General features: G+C 43.6%; 1 protein-coding gene across 1 annotated transcript in view; it reads left to right on the forward strand.

Moving 5' to 3' along the window:
• The window catches only part of LOC140740399 (adhesion G protein-coupled receptor E3-like), a 103,965-nt gene that overhangs the window by 69,152 nt on the left and 15,534 nt on the right, over positions 1-19,279 (forward strand). Inside the window, exons 5-11 of the mRNA XM_073069536.1 lie at positions 300-431; positions 4,161-4,246; positions 6,756-6,851; positions 10,403-10,577; positions 12,468-12,587; positions 15,680-15,867; positions 17,180-17,350. Coding sequence (XP_072925637.1) covers positions 300-431; positions 4,161-4,246; positions 6,756-6,851; positions 10,403-10,577; positions 12,468-12,587; positions 15,680-15,867; positions 17,180-17,350 — 968 coding nt within the window. The remainder of the gene's footprint in view (positions 1-299; positions 432-4,160; positions 4,247-6,755; positions 6,852-10,402; positions 10,578-12,467; positions 12,588-15,679; positions 15,868-17,179; positions 17,351-19,279) is intronic.

Genomic DNA, 19,279 nt, shown 5'->3' on the forward strand with positions numbered 1-19,279 from the left:
TTCACATTATGCATTTTCACATTATGAGTTGACTGTGAGGAACGTATGCCCCGCATGTATTGGAAGCGGTTGTATTGGAAGCAGGGTCAATTTCAACATTTAACAGTAATTTGAATAAATACATAGATGGGAGGGGTATGGAGGGCTATGTTCTGGGTGCAGGTCAATGGGGCTGACAGAATAACAGTTCAGCACAGACTAGATGGGCAGCAGGGCCTGTTTCTGTGCTGTAGTCCCCTATGACTCTATGACTACATCTGTGTTGGTAATATTTGTACCTCTCTTCCTCTCTACAACAGATGTGGATGAATGCCAGGATAAAAATGCGTGCGGAGTGAACATGACCTGTCGCAACTCAGTTGGGTCTTTTTTCTGCGTCTGCAAAGCTGGATATCACCAGAAGCAGGGAGACACTCAGCTGGCCTGTACAGGTGAAAATAGAATGATTACTGAGAGCTGAGAATTAAAACAAACAATGCTGGAAACACTACAGAAGTCCCTAGAACCTATGCAAAGAAAAAGAGTTTGTGTTTCAAAGACTGGCTCACACGGGGTTCTGTCATAGAACCTTCAGCTATTCCTGCAGTATTAATACTTACACCGCCTTTAAGTAATGCCACACAAGGGTGTATAGACGATACCGTAGCCTGAATCCTCCTTGTCAAACATGGGGTCCTCTCGGAGGTTTCTTGAAAGCCTGTATCACCCGCCCTTCGTTGTTGGTTAAAGGGGTTAAGATTAAAGGGTTCTCGCATGGTAAAGGAAGCTTCTCTTGCCTTTATCAGGGTCTCTTCCCTTTTCACACGCTGCCTGCACACATCCCAACTCTTGTCCCTGTGCTTCGGCCCTTCTCTCAAATCCCCTCTTCTTCTCCGCTGCACCTTTACATATTAATAAGGAATGTTATGGCATCCTGCTAATTTTTGTTTTGCCATTCCAGACTGGCTAATTTAAAAGAATGTGCTACCTCTGGTTGGAGACAATTTATAAGCGTTTGCACTGTCAGTGGGTCATTTCCTGCTAAGTGTATCCCTGCTCTAAATTCCCAAGTATCTTCAAACCGGACAATAAAATCAGTAATAATCTCTCCCCCCTTCTTTTGCTGACGTCTAGTTACTTTTCAGAAGTCAATGCATTGCCTGGCTCCTGTGAGAATGGCATATTTTGCTCTGTTTAGCCAATCATTCATTCCGTCAGTAGGACTCCTGTCACCATTTCCTTCGCTCCCCGGTGGAGGGGCCCAGTCCTCTTGTGGTCCTCGGGTCGCATTTGGAAATCCTGTTCGCAAGTTCCAGATAAAGGGAAGGGGTGCTATTCAAGGACATAGTCCGGTGCCTGAGGCCAACGGAGCCGAGAGCCCTGCTGGGGCCACCTCGGTCTTTTGCATAATTTGTTCGTCCTCTCTTTTTAATATAGGTTTAACCTTTGGCGGCTGGTATCACTCAACCACCTCCTTCCATTTGTTAAAACACCACATCATATACTCTAAATCCCAGTTAGGATCTCCTTCCCTAGCTTTTGTTTCACTTCCCCAGTACTGAGCATCGTTTAGACCAAATGGTCCACCATAAAGCCAATCACCACCACTCCAGCACAGAGATCACTAAAAAAAAAGTTACAGAGTACCTGGGCATCTCCCATTTCCAACCAAACCTTGTCTGCGGGCAAACCCAGGAACCAACGAGCTGCTCCATCCTCCTATATTGTTCCTGTCTTCTGTCAGGTGTTCCTGTTCGTGGCTACTGTCGTTACGGGATCAGCAGGCTGAGTCCTGGCGTGCGGTGGTGATCCAGAATTCCTTTTCCGATTCCCTTTCTGGGGTTTGCTGTTCCTGTTAACCATTTTACCTGCCTGTTAATTGTTCTGTACAAAGGACGTAAACACTCAAGAACATACAATCTAATATTCTATATACTGTAATCCCTTTTGCCCTTTTCTATTGGCCAGTGGGGCAGGCTCCAATTTTGAGGTCTCAGCTGCCTACGTTTTAATACCGTATTTTAAACACAGCTCACAAGCCCCTTCTTCGAACCCCCGTCTTTGTCTGAGTCCGGTATGGGGCAGCTCCGCTCCCTACCTCGGTCTGACTTCTATCTTACAATCAAGTCTCACGGTGGGGAGCCTGGTCTGATGTTGACGATAAGCAGGTTTTTCGGATGGGTTCATTGAGATCCTGTATCATCCTCGTCACCAGATTCTGTTGGAGAATTTAGTACTGATCAAACACAAAGCAGGCTCGAAGCTAGTTACCGCCTTAATTTGTGAATTCACGGGGAACCTTTCCACATGTCTCCGCCAACACGAGGTTATAATTCAAATTTATACAGTAAATCTAATCAGCCAGTCTCCAGACACTGTGGAACCGATCCTCTGAGAGACAAAGTGATTAGCCGCTTGTTTGGTACTCTGATCAATGCAGAACCGATCGTATAGGTGCTAATGTCCTGTACATTGCGGAAATTGATGACGTGATCAATTGTTATTACAAAGAAGACGGTCCCCACGATTCTGCCAACCCCCAGTTCTCAAACCCTTTCCTCCACTAGAGGGTCATTGTTCATCTCCCCACCACCCACCCTCAACTCCACAACTCCGCCCGATCCCCGGCACCTTTGGTGTCCAAAGGACTATAAAGGTCAGCCTTGAATCTCCATAGTGTTTTGAGAAACCAGGGCTGACTGAACTCCAAAGGTCTGCAGCCCTCTGATGAGGAATTCCTCATGATCCCAGAGCACCAATCCTCAGACTGATCTCAGACGTGGGCAGCTCACCCCACGATGTTCAGCCCCCTGGCCCCAGTCCTCAGACTGATCTCAGAGAGGGGCAGCTCACCCCACGATGTTCAGTCCCCTGGCCCCAGTCCTCAGACACGGGCAGCTCACCCCACGATGTTCAGCCCCCTTGTCCCAGTCCTCAGACTGATCTCAGACACGGGCAGCTCACCCCACAATGTTCAGTCCCCTGGCCCCAGTCCTCAGACTGATCTCAGACACGGGCAGCTCACCCCACGATGTTCAGTCCCCTTGTCCCAGTCCTCAGGTCAGTTGCAGGAGGAACAGTTTAGACTGGTCTCAGTGAGTGGTAGGAAGGGGATGAGTGAGCAGAGAGTGGGGTTGTAGAGATGGGGGAGTGTGAACAAGATTATTTAATGTATAATGAAGATAATTAAATTCAGCACCTTGTCACTTGGTGCTGAATGGTCTCACTCCAGCCCATTGAAACAACTTCACATCAAACATGTGTCCTGATGTCACACACAGAAAATGTTGGAGGAACTCGCCGGTCAGGTAGCATCTAATAAGAGGAAATAAACAGTCGTCATTTTGGGCTGAGACCCTTCATCAGGACTGGAGAGGAAGTGTGAAGAAGCCAGAATAAGAAGGTGGGGGGAGAGAAGGGGACAAGCTGACAGGTGATTGGTGAAGTTAGGTGAGGGAGAATGTAGGTGGAGGGGGAGGAGGTATGAAGTAAGAAGCTGGGAGGAGAGAGATGGAGAATGTAAAATGGGCTGAATAAGAGGAAAGCTTTTAGTCGAGGAGAGTGAACTGAGGGAGAAAGGGGAGGAGAAGGGACACCAAAGGGAGATGATACATTGCTGAGAAGAGAAGGGATAAGAGGAGAGCCAGAGTAGGGAATGGAAAAAGAGAGAAGGGGGAGGGTGTGAAATTACTGGGAGTTTGAGAATTCAGTGTTTATGCTGTCAGGTTGGAGGCTAACCAGACAGAATATGAGGTGTTGTTCCTCCAACCTGAGAGGGCTGATCACTTACACATTTAACTGGTTTCATGGCTGTGGAGATGTTTACAAATTGTCCCTCCCAAACCAGCAATGAGGCCCATACCAACATTTCCACATTAGTGTGGCTTGTGCCAACATTACAAGTACAATGCCAACCATGGTATCGGTCCAATCCCACACCCACTTTGGGTGCCAGTGGGTGTGGGATTGGACGAGGCATCCACAGTTGTTCTTGGGGTCAGGAAGATGTGGCGTTGAGTCACAGTACGGTGTGTCCGGGTCTGATGCTGCTCGTTGTGGGAGTACACCAGATTGGAGTTACAGAGGTCAGCGCTTCCCTGCCTGATCGGTGAACAGCAGGAGGTTGGGGGTAGAGTCGGCAGGTGGATGCACTGATCTCTCAAATGCCATCTTCATTCCAGTGGATCCACTTTCCTGTCCTGTCTCTGAGAAGCAGAACTCTACGCCGTCGCAGTGCAACTTGGATTATTCAGCAAACGCCCAGCAGGTATGAGAAGTTCTTCTGATGTTCACTCACTCCGTTTCTCCAAGGAGCAAACTTAACTTCCATTATCCCCGGATGTGGATCTGTTGGAATGTTTTCCTGCATATGCAGTCCTCACCAGAGTCAACAGTGTTTCTTGGGCTGTCAGTGATCATGTGGGTACCGAAGAGAATTAGTTTTAATTTGGCATCATGTTCAGCACAGATATTGTGGGCTGAATGGCCTGTTCCTGTGCTGTACTGTGCTATGATCTATGTATTATGGAAAACAGAGCTGGAGAGGAGTAGATGTGAAGGGAGGGAGTATGGAGTGTGGTCAGGGTAGGGAGGGTGTAGGGAGGTACAGAACTGGTGGGCAGAATCTGAAAGTTAGGGCCACGCCTTTCAGGAGTGAAATTTGAAAAGACTTGTACACAAAATAGTGGTGGAAGCTAATAATTAAACACCTCTCTAAACTAATCCGCTCTGCCTACACAACATCCATATCCATGATTCTCTGCACTTCCCTGTCCTTATCTAAGAGCCTCTTAAATGTCTCTGTCATAATGTAAAGAGAATACAAAGGAATGAGTTTAACATTAGCATTAATGGGAGTTTGAGGGACAGCATCCACTCAGTGGGCTGAAGGGCCTGGTTCCATGCTGTCTGAATTCATGACTGAATTTCTACTTGATCAGCTGATTGTTGGTCCATGCCTGTGGATCGTTTGGCCAAGATCTGTCCCACAGTTCTGCCAGACCCTCTACAACATGTTGGAATGCTCTAAGACTGTGAAGGGCAGTGAATAAAGGGTAAGTCTGATTTTAGGCCATTCCTTCCTGCTTTTCCATTCTCAGTATGCAGTGTAACCTGGATTTTTTAGCAAACTCCAAGCAGGTATGAGAACTTCTGACGTTTACTCACTCCGTTTCTCCAAGGCGCAAACTTAACTTCCATTATCCCCAGATGTGAATCTATTGGAATATTTTCCTCACTAGATCTATCTCTCTCCCTGCTTCTGTCCATCACTCTTTTCTACATATGTCTCTTCTCCTCACCCATCAGAATAAACACTGTTCCTCACTCTTTGTGTAATTCCAGCTTGCTGCTTTTACATTTGAGCAGCGACCATATGTTCAAATTCACTCTCTAGATGTGGGTGTTGCTACCACGGCCAACATTTGTTGCCCATCCCAATTTATACTAATCCAAGACTCATTCCTTTTTATTCCATCTACTTTCCCATCGATATCCCCTAAATTCAACCCCTCGCTTAGGGCAATTCACAGCAGGCAATTAACCGACTCGCCTGCACATCTTTGGGATATGGGAGGAAACCTGGAAACTTTACTGATTAGTGAAGCCACACCAAAGACCCAGGTTCTACCCTGACATTGGGTGCAGTTTGCATCGTCTCCCTGTGTTTGTGTGAGTTTGTTCCACTTGTTCCAGTTTAAAACTTTCCTCAAGGAGAGACTGGTAAACTGGATCAGTTTGTGAAGTGTTTAAAACTGTAACAGAAAGTTATTTATTGATTCATTTGGAGATAGAACATGGAACAAGTCTTTCTGGCCAGTGAGCTGCATGACCCATCAACCTACTAATTTTACCATTAGCTTAATCACAGGACAATTTACAATGACCAATTAACCTACTGACCAATGCATTTGAAAGGATCTTGAGCACCAGAGGAAATCCACAAGATTCACAGGGAGGACATACAAACTCCTTCCAGACAACACAAGATTGAATTCTGAACTCTGGAACACCCCAAGCTGCAATAGCCTTGTGCTAACTGCTAAGTTTCCTCAACACCCTGTGATGCTGCCTGGCCTGTGGACTTTTGGGACCAAAGTGATGCAGGAACTCGGCAGTTCAGTCAGCATTAATGGAGAGGAATATGCAGTCGACACTTTGACCTGAGACCCTTCAGCAGGACTGTTCAAAAACTCATTATTCCCCTCCACAGATGCTGCCTGACCTGCTGAGTTCCTTCAGCATTTTGTGTGTGTTGTTCTGGATTTCCAGCATCTGCAGAACCTCTTGAATTTAGGATTTTTGGGACTATTAGAAAAATAAAACACTTTAAATAAATTGTTCTGCCCCTCAGAGTAAGTTTAACATTAGCATCAATGGGAGTTTGAGGGTCAGCATCCACTCTGTGGGCTGAAGGGCCTGTTTCCATGCTGTTTGAATCCATGACTGAATTTCAACTTGATCGTTGGTCCACGCCTGTGGATTGTTTGGCCAAGATCTGTACCACAGTTCTGCCAGACCCTGTACAACATGTTGGAATGCTCTGAGACTGTGAAGGACAGTGAATAAAGGATATTTTAGGCCATTCCTTCTTGCTTTTCCGTGCTCAGAGATGTCCTTTCATTGACCACGTGACCTTCAGTAGGAGTTGCCATCGGACACTATGTTAGAGTCACCTGTGAAGCCAAAGATTTTTAAAGGATTCATTTTCAAACATTTTTTTCAGATTGCTTGTGATATTTGATTATTTCTCTGTTTGATTGCTGTTGTATTTTTAGATTGCCCAGTTAAACTCTGCAAAAGATGTGCTGAAGTTAGCTGATTGCTACCGTGATAAAATCTGTCAGAATTTCAGTGGAACAAACGATACCACGGTAAGGAATTAGAAGCCCAACAATTTTATCCTGGGGTAAAAGTGGTGTGTTCCTGAGGTGGAGAGAGTAAAGAGGATATTTTCAAGGATATAGTCAGGAGGATTTTGACTAAGGAATGATTGATAAAGTTGGCTTTCTTGAAGCAGAGAGCACGGAGGATATGTAAAGGTCTTTTCACCTAACCAGAAACATCAGTAACAATGGACATGAAGTATTTGGCAAGAGGTTGGGAAGGAAGTTGAACAGATACTTTTCTCAGCCAGAGGATCTTGAATACATTGTCAGAAAGAGAGTCATAGATACTGTATCTAAAAAGTACAGTACTTGGGCGGGGGGGGGGGGGGGGGTATTTTTTCTGCCAGAACTGGCAAGGTGATTTGTTGTTTTCACATTACAACCTATAAGAAGACGAGGTTGGACAAACTTGGGTCATTTTCTCTGGAGCATCAGAGGCAGAGGCTGAGAGAGGCATAGACAGAGTAAACGGTCAGAATCTTCCTCCCAGGGTAGAAACACCAAATACTGTAGGATATGCATTTAAGGTGAGAGTGGGGAAGTTTAAAACAGATGTGTGGGACAGGTTTTTACACAGAGTGTTGGATGTCAGGAACAGGCTGTCAGAGGTAAAGGTGGAAATAGTGGTGTTTAAGACACTGTATCTGGGAGTACAGTTAGACGAGAAGCTAGACTGGACTGCCAACACAGATGCCTTGTGCAGGAAGGCACAGAGTCGACTGTACTTCCTAAGAAGGTTGGCGTCATTCAATGTCTGTAGTGAGATGCTGAAGATGTTCTATAGGTCAGTTGTGGAGAGCGCCCTCTTCTTTGTGGTGGCGTGTTGGGGAGGAAGCATTAAGAAGAGGGACGCCTCACGTCTTAATAAGCTGGTAAGGAAGGCGGGCTCTGTCGTGGGCAAAGTACTGGAGAGTTTAACATTGGTAGCTGAGCGAAGGGCGCTGAGTAGGCTACAGTCAATTATGGATAACTCTGAACATCCTCTACATAGCACCATCCAGAGACAGAGAAGCAGTTTCAGCGACAGGTTACTATCGATGCAATGCTCCTCAGACAGGATGAAGAGGTCAATACTCCCCAATGCCATTAGGCTTTACAATTCTACCGCCAGGACTTAAGAACTTTTTAAAAGCTATTATTAATGCTTTTTGAGATAGTGATTTAGATGCATATCATATTTTTTAACTGAGTTAAGTATTGTATGTAATTAGTTTTGCTACAACAAGTGTATGGGACATTGGAAAAAAAGTTGAATTTCCCCATGGGGATGAATAAAGTATCTATCTATCTATCTATCTATCTAAACACGTGACGTTTCAGGGAATGAAGGGATATAGATCATGTGGATACAGAAGAGAAATGGTTTTAATTTGGCACCATGTCCAGCACAGATATTGTGGGCTGAATGGCCTGTTCCTGTGCTGTACTGTGCTATGATCTATGTATTATGGAAAACAGAGCTGGAGAGGAGCAGATGTGAAGGGAGGGAGAATGGAGTGTGGAGGGGGTAGGGAGGGCGTAGGGAGGTACAGAACAAGAGGGCAGAGTCTGAAAGTTAGGGCCATGCCTTTCAGGAGTGAAACTTGAAAAGACTTGTACACCCAGATGATGGTGGAAACTCAGAACACTCCTCAGTGACCCATCAATGTTGGGTTAAAGGTGGATTCTAGACCCGAGAGGGATGGGTTTTGTTAACTGGAGGTATTAATGGGATGGGGGAAGATCACCAGATGGAGTTAAGTTACATGGGTGTTACTGAATGGCGGTATGTTCTTACAGCACATTTCTCACTGAATCATAGGATATTCACAACACAACAGGGAGCCATTCTGCCCATTGTATCTGTGCTGATTCAACCCAATCCCATCTCAGTGTTGGCATCGTACTTTCTAAATGTGGTGAGGGTTTCTTCATCTGCCAGCCTGATGTGCCTTGTATTTCTGCCACTCTGTAATATGGGCAGTTGTGCAGATGTACTGGAGATACAGGTATCCTAAAGTAGACATTGAATATGGATAAAATTAGGTGACACCAGAAAATGCATTTGCATCCCAGAATCACAGAAGGTTGCCCAGTCCCGATGAAGGGTTTTGACCTGAAATGTTGACTCTCCATTTCCCTCTGTAGATGCTGTTTGACACTGACTGAGTTCCTCCAGCTTGTAGTGTGTGTTGCTGCAGAAGATGCACTTACATCCAGAGCTGCACAGGATTGGAAATGACAGCTTTATGGGACAATGTTCATTGCTCTTGCCCACAGTGTCTGCACTGGATTGGTGACCAGAGAATGACGGAAGAGGCAAAGGGAGTCATAAAGAGATGGAGAAAGAGTAAGGGTTGAAAAAGTGGGAGCAGGGGAACAGAAGACAATGGAGAAAGAAAGGAAGTCAAAGATGGGAAGCAAAGGGAGAGAAAAAGGTAGTGGAATAGAAGGGGAGAAAAAAGGTAGAGAAAGATTCAACAATTAGTGCAGTAGGAATAAAAACAGGAAGGGGTACAATCCTTCCATAAAGAAGAGAACTTCTTAAAGGTAAGCTTTCAATACCCCAGGAAAATCGCCAGTCATGGAACACTAAAAGAACTGCCAAAGTTCAAAGTAAATTTATTATCAAAGTACATATACATCACCATAAGCAACACTGAGGTTCATTTCCTTGCAGGCATTCACTGGGAAATAAAGAAATACAATAGAATTTATTAAAAACTATAAATAGCAAAGGGTGACATATGACCAATGTACAAAAGAAAACAAATCTTGCAAATGGTGAAAAATGTAAATAAATAATACTGAGTCGTAGAGTCTTTGAAAGAGAGTCTGTTGGTTGTGGAGTCAGTTCAGTGTTGAGAATCACAGAATCAAGTTTATCATCACAGACCTGTCATGAAATCTGTTGTTTTGAGTAGTAGTACAGTAGAAGATGTAACAAATTACTGTATTATAATAATTTGATGGTCTTCATTTTTAATGGGTTTTATTGGGTTTCTTTGTTTTGTGGCTGCCTGTAAGGTTGTACATAGTATATGTACTTTGATATTAAATGTACTTTGAACTTTAAAATTACGACAAATAAATAGTGCAGAAGTGGAATAGTGAGGATCACGGATCATTCAGAAGTCTGATGGTGGTGAAAGAAGCTGTTCCTGAAATGCTGAGTGTGCATCTTTAGGCTTCTCTATCTCCTTGATGGTAGTTATGAGAAGAGAGCATGTCCTGGCGGTGATGGTCCTGAGTGATGGATGCTGCAATCTTGAGGCACTACCTTTTGAAGATGTCCTCAATGGTAGGGAGGGTTGTGCCCATGATAGGTCTGGTGGAGTGGACAACCTTTTCAGTCTCTTTCAGTCCTGTTTTTAGAGCCTCCATTGCTGGACTCTGCAGGCCAGGCAGCATCTGTGGAGAGGGAAACAAAACTAATGATTTTGCTCAATGACCCTTCATTGGAAAAACATCATTTTCCATTTCTGGAAAATACTACATCTGTATACATCTGTAGTATTTTGCTTCTCAATTCATGAGGTGTTCTTTTTCATCTGCAGCCTATGACAACATTTGTAAACAGTGTTCTTAATACTTCCTGGCTGGAGAGCATGAACACCACTCAAAGACTGACGGTGGCAACTGCCACAGTGGAGCTCTTGGAGAACATGGCAATGGCGATTGCTCTGAAACTACCCAGTTCAAAGTCAAAGACCATAGAAACAGAGTCTTTCGGTAAAGTATTGGACTCTGAAGATTATCGAGTCTGTGAAATTGGTTTCAAGTTAAGGGAAGGAAATGTGGAGATTACTTTCTCAGTAATCAGCTGGTTTTGAAAATGATTAATATGTGGGCTCTTGATAGAAATCTTTGTTTAATATTTCTAAAGCTTAAAAATCAATCAAGCTACAGGAAATGTGGAAGAAAGAAAGATGCTAGGAGTAGCCAATAGTTCAGTCTGCATTTCTGGAAAGATTAATAGTTAAAGTTTCATGCTGAAGAAGTTAACCATTTTTCATCCTAATGTTAATGCCTGACCTGCTGAATTTACCAACATTTTCTGCTTTTATTTCTGATTTCATGAGGTTGCTTTGGAAGGCTGTGCTGAAACATGCCACATCACTGATTGTGAGTGTCCACTCTCATGTGTTGCACAATTTACCCTCACCCTCACTGCTGCCTGTTGCTCACAATGTCTAGGCTGAGGGGGTGCCACACCTTCAGAGTTGCCTCATTTGCACGAGATATTCTGTCATTTGCTCAGTTGGTGAGAATACAGGACGCTATATCACAGAAGACCAGGAGAATTCTACCAAAGGCCCCAGACAAGTTAATCCACAAACCCTCATTCACATTATATAATAAGTTATCTAATTTCTTTGTGACCTCACTGTCTGCAAACAAACTACTCCAAAGTATTCACCAGCAATGTAGTATCATAGAAACATTGTGCAGAAGGCCATTCTACCCATTGAACCCGTACTAGGTCTCGACAGGGCCATTACAGTCTGATCATCCCCTGTTTCTCAATAGCCGTATAATTATTTTCTCTCCAACACTCCATGTGTTTTCCCATTTGGAAGCTCATGGTGAAATAATTCCACTTCCCATCCATGCAGTGAGTTCTGTGACCACTCACTTTGTGGTAAGGTTTTCTCTCCTGGCACCCCTGGTTCTACAATAGTCACCTTTAAACCTCTGGTTATTGGTTCTCCACCCTTCTTCAATGGAAGACCATTGCGTGAAATGCGCTTCCGGCAATGGTGGTGGAAGCGGATACAATAGGGTCTTTTAAGAGACTTTTGAATAGGTACATGGAGCTTAGAAAATAGAGGGCTATGGGTAAACCTAGTAATTTCTGAGGTAGGGACATGTTCAGCACAACTTTGTGGGCCAAAGGGTCTGTATTGTTCTGTAGGTTTTCTATGTTTCATTCTCTTCATTAACTCTGGCCAAAGCATTGACAATCTTGAAGATTTTTATCAAATTATTTCTCAACCTTCACTGCTAAAGAAGAACAATGCCACATTCTCTGGTCTGTCAATGGATCTTCCTGCTCTATCTTCTCTGCACTCCCTCTAAGCATCATAGCCAAACACAAAGTAGCTCAATCATCTCTTATGTTAATTCCACCACACTTCAAAAATAACATCTAGAAGGACGTTCTGAAGTTGAGAAAAAGACTGAGGTCATGAAACTTCAGTGTAGGTTCTGTGCTCATGATATAGGAGCAGGAATCCTCACTACCTCTGGTAAGGAGTCAAGATCACTGTCTGTGCCAAGGATAGGAGGTGCTGGTAAGATATTAGACCTGGTGAACTAACATATTTGAGCCAGAATTTATCATTTTACCTACTTTTGATCAGTGCCACCAGACAGTGAAGAACATGCATGAGTATTTTCACTCAGTTCTGTGGGAACTGAGACTAATTGATTTCTTACTACAATAAGCTAATTCAACCCAAGAAAGCCCAGTTGCAAATTGTATCCATCAGATGGGATTCTCAGAAAATCTGAACAAGACTTTGCAGAGAGGCATTGATTAAAGAGTTATCAGCAGAGAGAGAGAGAGAGAACATCCTTTTTGCCTCTGAATGATTCACCTTACTTTAACTTTCCTCATAGTTCTTAAGGTCAAGGTGCCTGAAAGGAACAATGCGAGTGGAGACCAACTGGTGAAATTGGAAACTCAGAATAATGCCTTTGAGATGAACTGGAAAACCATTGCTGGAGAAAATAACACTGGTAAATTTCCTGTCTCTTTCCCATGCTTGTGTACACGGTATAAGAATGAGTTTGGCCAGTGATTTACAGACTCATTCACAGGGGATGTTCTACCTTTCCCAGGTTGTTGACTGAACTATTACTCTGTGGGATCAGTCTGTGTTCCCCTACATCAAAATATGCTGCTGTGTTTGATTTTATTGTGTAAACCTCGGTGAAGACAATTCTGCCTTGAGTAGAAATCAAATGCAGTTCAGAATGAGCAGTGCTTGGCTACTGTTTTTAGTCCATGTGTAATCAACAGTAAGATCCAGTTTACGATATCAAACTCTGTATTAATCTGAGAGACCTCAGCACGTAGTTTGCAGACTGACAGATATTTGCTGCGTTCAGGATATCTGCTCATCTGATCATGGAGAGGGTCAGCGTGGGAATGAAAGGGTTAACATTTGACGGAGGTAAGAAGAATGAGGGCGGATCTCACTGAAACGTATCGAATATTGAAAGGCCAGGGAGAGTCTTGCACCAGAGAGCACAGCCTCTGCATACAAGGACATCCCTTGGGAATAGAGGTGTGCAAGTATTTCTTCAGTCAGAGGCTGTGGAGGCCAAGTGATTGGGGATATTTAAAATGGGGCTTGATAGGTTACTGATGGTGCTGATAAGTGGCAACTCTTTGCATGCAACTCAGGTGGGAATCATGAGGGTGTGCCTTCAGGAACATACTCGATGTTACCAAACCAAAAACCATGGATAAACCAGGAGATTTGTAGACTGCTGAGAGCTGGATATGTGGTATTCTAGACCAGTGATCCATAGCTGCACAAGAAACCCAGGTATCACCTACTGAAGGCTATTTTAAGAGAGAAAAACACATGCCAATTGAAGTTAGAGATGGAATCAAATGCATGTCAGCTCTGACAGGATTTACAAGCCGTTACTTTCTCCAAAGAGAAACCTTACATCATGAATGGCTGTGATGATTCTCTCCCAGATGAGCTCAGTGCCTTTTATGCGGGCTTTGAAAGAGAGAATAAATCTATGCCTGCGTGAATCCCTGAAGTATCTGGTGACCCTATGATCTCTGTGTCAGAGGACAACATCAGAACAGCTTTCAAGAGGCATCAGGGCCTGATGGTGAACCTGGTAGGGAAATAAAACCTGTGCCAACCAACTGGCGGGAGTGTTCAAGAACATCTTCAATCTCTCACAGCCGGGCAGCCGCGTTCGGAGTTCAATTCCAGTGTCCTTCGGAAGCAAGTTTGTACATTCCTTCCTGTGTGCGCATGTCTTTCCACTGGGTGTTCCGATTTCCTCCCGCCATTCAAAGTCAGACCAGTTCATAGTTTATTGTCCCATGATTAGGCTAAGGTTAAATCAGTGGGTTGCTGGGTGACACAGCTCAAGGGGCCAGAAGGGCCTGTTAAATGCTGTGTCTCTAAATAAAATAGAATAAACTGTGCCTGTCGCTACAATTGGATGCAATCTCACTGGCACTCCACTTGTCCTTGGATCACCTGCATAATAGCAACACTTACGTCAGGCTGCTGTTTATTGATTCCAGCTCAGTGTTCAACACAATCATATCCTCAGTTCTAATCAACAGACTCCAAAACCTGGGCTTCTGTATCTCTCTCTGCAACTGGATCCTTGACTTCGTCATCAGGAGACCACAGTCAGTGCAGATCAGAAATAACCTCTTCCTTGCTGATAATCAAGACTGGTGCACCTCAGGGATGCGTGCTTACCCACTGCTCTACTCTCTCTACACCCATGACTGTGTGGCTAGGCACAGCTCAAATTCCATCTTTAAATTTGCTAACAACACAACTATTATTGACAGAATTTCAGATGAAGTTGAGGAAGTGTACAGGAGTGAGATAGATCAGCTGATTGAGTGGTGTCACAACAGAAACCCTACACTCAACTTCAGTAAGACCAAGGAACTGATTGTGGATTTTAGGAAGGGGAAGTCGAGGAAACACACATCCTCATCGAGGGGTCAGCAGTGGAAAGGTAAACAGTTTCAAGTTCCTGGGAGTCAACAACTTTGAAGGTTTGTCCTGGACCCATGTTGATGCAATTGCAAAGAAGGTACGACAGCGGCTATGTGTGATTCAGAGTTTGAGGAGGATTGGTATGTCACCAAAGACACTAGCAAATTTCTACAGATGTACTGTGGAGAGCATTCTAACCGTTTGCATCACTGTCCGGTATGGAGCGGCCACTGTGCAGGATTAGAAAAAGCTGCAGAGTGTTGAAAACTCAGCCAGCTCCATCAGGGACACATTCAAAAGGCGATGTTCAAACAGGCGGCATCTGTCATTAAGGAAACCCATCACCCAGGACATGTTGTCTTCCTATTGCTACCATCAACGACGCAGAAACAGGTACTGAAGACACACTCTCAGCAGCCTCTCCGCAATTAGATTTCTCAATGGACAATGAAACCACGAACACTACCATTTTACTTTACGCTATCTTTTCACACTACTTATTTAATATAATTTTCTTTGTGTATTCTACTTATTGTAATTTAAAGGATTATTATTATTATTATTATTATTATGCATTGCAATGCACCAATGCCCTAAGAAACAAATTTCACAACATAAGCCAATGATATTAAATCTGATTCTGATTCTGGTTAGCAAGGCATCAAAGCTTAAGGGGAGAAGGAAGGAGAATGGGGTTGAGAGGGATAATAAATCAGCCATAATGGAATGGTGGAGCAAACCCGATGGGCTGAATGGCCTAATTCTGATCCTTGGTCTTAAGGTCTTATCTCCTTTCACAGAAAGGCACCATTTTCTGTGGATCTCCAGATTTTGAACCATCCATAAGACACAGGTCAGGAATGTGATAGACACCCATTTACCTGGAAGAGTATAGCTTAACCAACACAAATTAACTTAACACCATCCACGATAAAGCAGCCTACATGATGAGCTCCATGTCCATCCCCATTGACAGCTGATCTTAATACTCAAAAGACTTACAAAGTGCTACTGCAACGGACGTGTTTTGTGTTGACCTGCCTTTATATCCAGTTGCTGGAGTGTTTCAGTGATGTCTCTCCACATTCACCAAAGGCTGATCTATTATCTCCACAGAGTTTCAGGCCATTTCCTTAATTGTATTCAAAGACTTGGAATCCCTGCTGAACCAAGAGATTAAAGGTGGCCGTCCATCTCAGAGCAATGTCTCATTAAACTCCAAGGTGATAGCCGCCACCATCAGCAACAAGGCCATCAGCTCTAATCGGAAGGAAAAGTTCAATTTGACTCTGAAACTCAACCAGGTTTGTAGATATGATCTGTGATGTTCCCCAATTGAAGATGAACTTCCTGCTAAAATGCAAAATGGGAGGCTGAACAGGCACAGATCCTGGGTTTAGGTATAACATTTCCATGGAAACTGGGTTTGGGCCATTTCAGGTCAGTTTATGGTGGCCTTTCCAGTCACCATTACTCAGGGACAGTACAATGGGGCCTGATAGAGGAAGTGGAGATCCCTCACCTGAGAGAGATGGGGGAATGTTTAGAGACTGGTGGTGAGACACATCAAAGGAGGAGTCCCTTGCTGTCATTTCTCAGGTCATTGAGTAACTGGTTACAAAGTACAACCACCATTTCATTGAAAGGAAAATACCCATTACTGCATTACTGTAATTACCCATTCAGCCATCGAGTTTGCACAGTAGCAGAGTGGTTGACATAACACTTTACAGTGCCAGCAATAAGACAGGGGTTCAATTCCTGCCAGTGTCTGTAAGGAGCTTGTTCTTTCTCTTTGTGACCACATGGGTTTCATCAAAGACTGTGTTGGTCATTGACACAAATAATGCATTTCACTGTACGTTTCAAAGGTTTTATGTTCATGAGGCAAATAAAGGTAATCTTTTCTAGTTTTATTGCCCTGCACTTCACAAGTTTGATGGGACAATGTAGATGGAGCTTCGCTCTGTTTCTACCTAGTGTCTCCTGTCCCGTGGCTGTGAAGATTTAAGTTGTTATTAGAATTTGTTACACTACTGGAAAGAAGGGCGATCTTATTAAAATGGAAAGATATTTCTTCCCCTACATTAATTGAATGGTTTTCTCAAGTGATGTTATGTCTTAGTTTGGAAAAAATTAGAAGTAGAATTTTTGATCCTCAATTTGATTTTGAGAGAAGATGGGGTTCTTTTGCCAAATATATTCATTTAATTTGAATTAAGTTATATGTTATCCTTCCAATTTTATTTTTTTTTTATAAATTAAATATGAAATGGCTGTTGATGACTTTTTTTTAATATATTTAGATGATAGTTAAATGTATTGCTCTGGGGGGCTGATTCTTAATGGGTGTTTTTTTTTGTAGTTAGTGGGGTTTTTTCCCAGTTAGATGGGGTTCTTTTTTTTTCCTTCTTTTTCCTTCTATTTTTTTCCATTTTTATATTTTAAGATCAGTTTTTTTCAGCTTTATTAATTGTATACATATTAATCTGTTGAAGTTTTGTATCATTTTATAGCTGTTGAAGATTATATACCAATAAAAAGATTCTAAAAATGAAAATGAAATGAGAATATTTTCAATAATGGTTAAAAGAATATGTTCCTATCTGGAAACAGGAAAAGGAAGATGGCGAAGAGCCAGAATGTGTCTATTGGAGTAATACCAAAGAGAGAAGTGGCTGGTTATCTGATGGTTGTGAACGGATCCATTCCAATCAGACCCATGTAATCTGCCAGTGTAACCATCTGACAAGCTTTGCTGTTTTAATGGCTCCAGTTCAGATTGAGGTAAGAAATCATTCAACAGAAAAATCTGTAGTCAGATGAAAAGGGGCGAATGAAGAGAGTCAGAGTGAGAGAGACACAAACACAGAAACAGACCCTTCAGCCCACATTCTCCATGCTGATCATCGAGGGTCACCTACATTAAAATTTGTTCGGTAGCTTTCTATATACTGGTGATACAAATCCTCGTCCAGATGTCGCTGAAATGTGGTGATGCACCTGCCTCTGCCACCCCCTCAAGGCAGTGTGTCCCAATGGGTGAAAACAATCCTTCCACAAATCCCTTCAAATTCCTTACCCCACCCGCTCAACCTCTGCGACTGCATTTCGACTCTTCTGCTATGGTGTAAATTTTCCCAGTATCTATTCACTCTGTGCTCCGTCAGCACCCTCTGCTGCAAGAAAAACAAAACACTGATCCATGCAAGTCAAAAGGATGGTTCAGAAGGCATATGGTGTGGTGGCCTTCCTTAGTCAGATGTGGTTAGATCGCTGTCAGAGCACTGAGTTCAGTTCTGTTTGCCTTATTATAGGAATGTTAGAAACGTAGAAAGCCTACAGCACAATACAGGTTCTTCGGCCCACAAAGCTGTGCCAAACATGTCTTTACTATAGAAATTACCAAGGGTTACCCATAGCCCTCTATTTTACTAAGCTCCATGTACCTATCCAGGAGCCTCTTAAAATACCCTATTGTATCTGCCTCCAGCATCATTGCTGGCAGCCGATTCCACACACTCAGCACTCTCTGCGTAAAAAAACTTACCCCTGACATCTCCTCTGTACCTACTTCCAAGCACCTTAAAGCTGTGTCCTCCCATGTTAGCCATTTCAGCCCTGGGAAAAGCCTCTGACTATCCACACGATCAATGCCTCTCATCATCTCATACACCTCTATCAGGACACCTCTCATCCTCCGATGATGTGGAAGATTTAGAGAGTCTTCAGAGGGGATTTGCGATTGGAAAGCATGTCTTATGAGGATAGGTTGGGTGACCTAGGGCTTCGTGAATCACCTCTTCACCCTCTCCACTGATATTTTTCATGACACTTTCCCACAGTGCGGAGGGAGACAGGATAACCGCCAAATGTTGGCAGGAGGCTTGTAAGAGGAGAAGTCCCTCTGTCACCATTTCTCAGGAAATTACGTAGCCACAGTTTCAGAGAACAAGTCCAGCAGCTCACTCAGCAGCACTCTAGCTGTGGTCTAGACAATGTTGCTTAAAGATTTACCATTTCCTGTCTGTACTGTACGTATATTTTATTCCCTGACTAATGCTGGCAAGTAATCGACGCCTTCTTTACTGCCTTAGCGACCTTTATTTCCACCTTCGGGAATACATTGACTTGTACACACTGTTCCTCCACACACCAGGTCCTCACCATTCATGATGTAAGTCCTACCCTTATTACAGATACTTGAGGGACCACCGACACTGGACTGAGGAGCAACAAACAATCTGCTGGAGGAACTTATCAGGTCAAGCAGCATCTGCAGGGGGAAAGGAATTGTCAAAATTTCAGGTCCGAACCCCATATCAGGACTGAGTTGATGTTCTGGTTCTGATTCAGAGTTTCAAGCCAAAACAGCGACAGTTCCTCTCCTCCCACAGACGCTGCTCGACCCGCTGAGTTCCTCCAGCAGATCAATTATTGCTCCCACCTTTGTTAGACGTGCCAAGGTTATGGTACGGTATTAGTTATGGGTGGCACTGTAGCGTTCCTGCCTTTATTAGTTATGCCAGGGATACAGTACGGTATCAGATGTGGGCAATACGGTAGCGTAGTGATGAGCAAAATCACTTTATAGCACCAGTGATCACCAATTGCGGTTTGATTCCCACCGCTGCCTGTAAGGAGTTTGTACCTTCTCCGCATGATCACCATGTCTAATGCTGTCCCTGGAGACTCTATCACAGCCGATTCCTGAGC

Source organism: Hemitrygon akajei, chromosome 16, assembly GCF_048418815.1.
Source record: "Hemitrygon akajei chromosome 16, sHemAka1.3, whole genome shotgun sequence".
Classification (NCBI taxonomy): Eukaryota; Metazoa; Chordata; class Chondrichthyes; order Myliobatiformes; family Dasyatidae; genus Hemitrygon; species Hemitrygon akajei.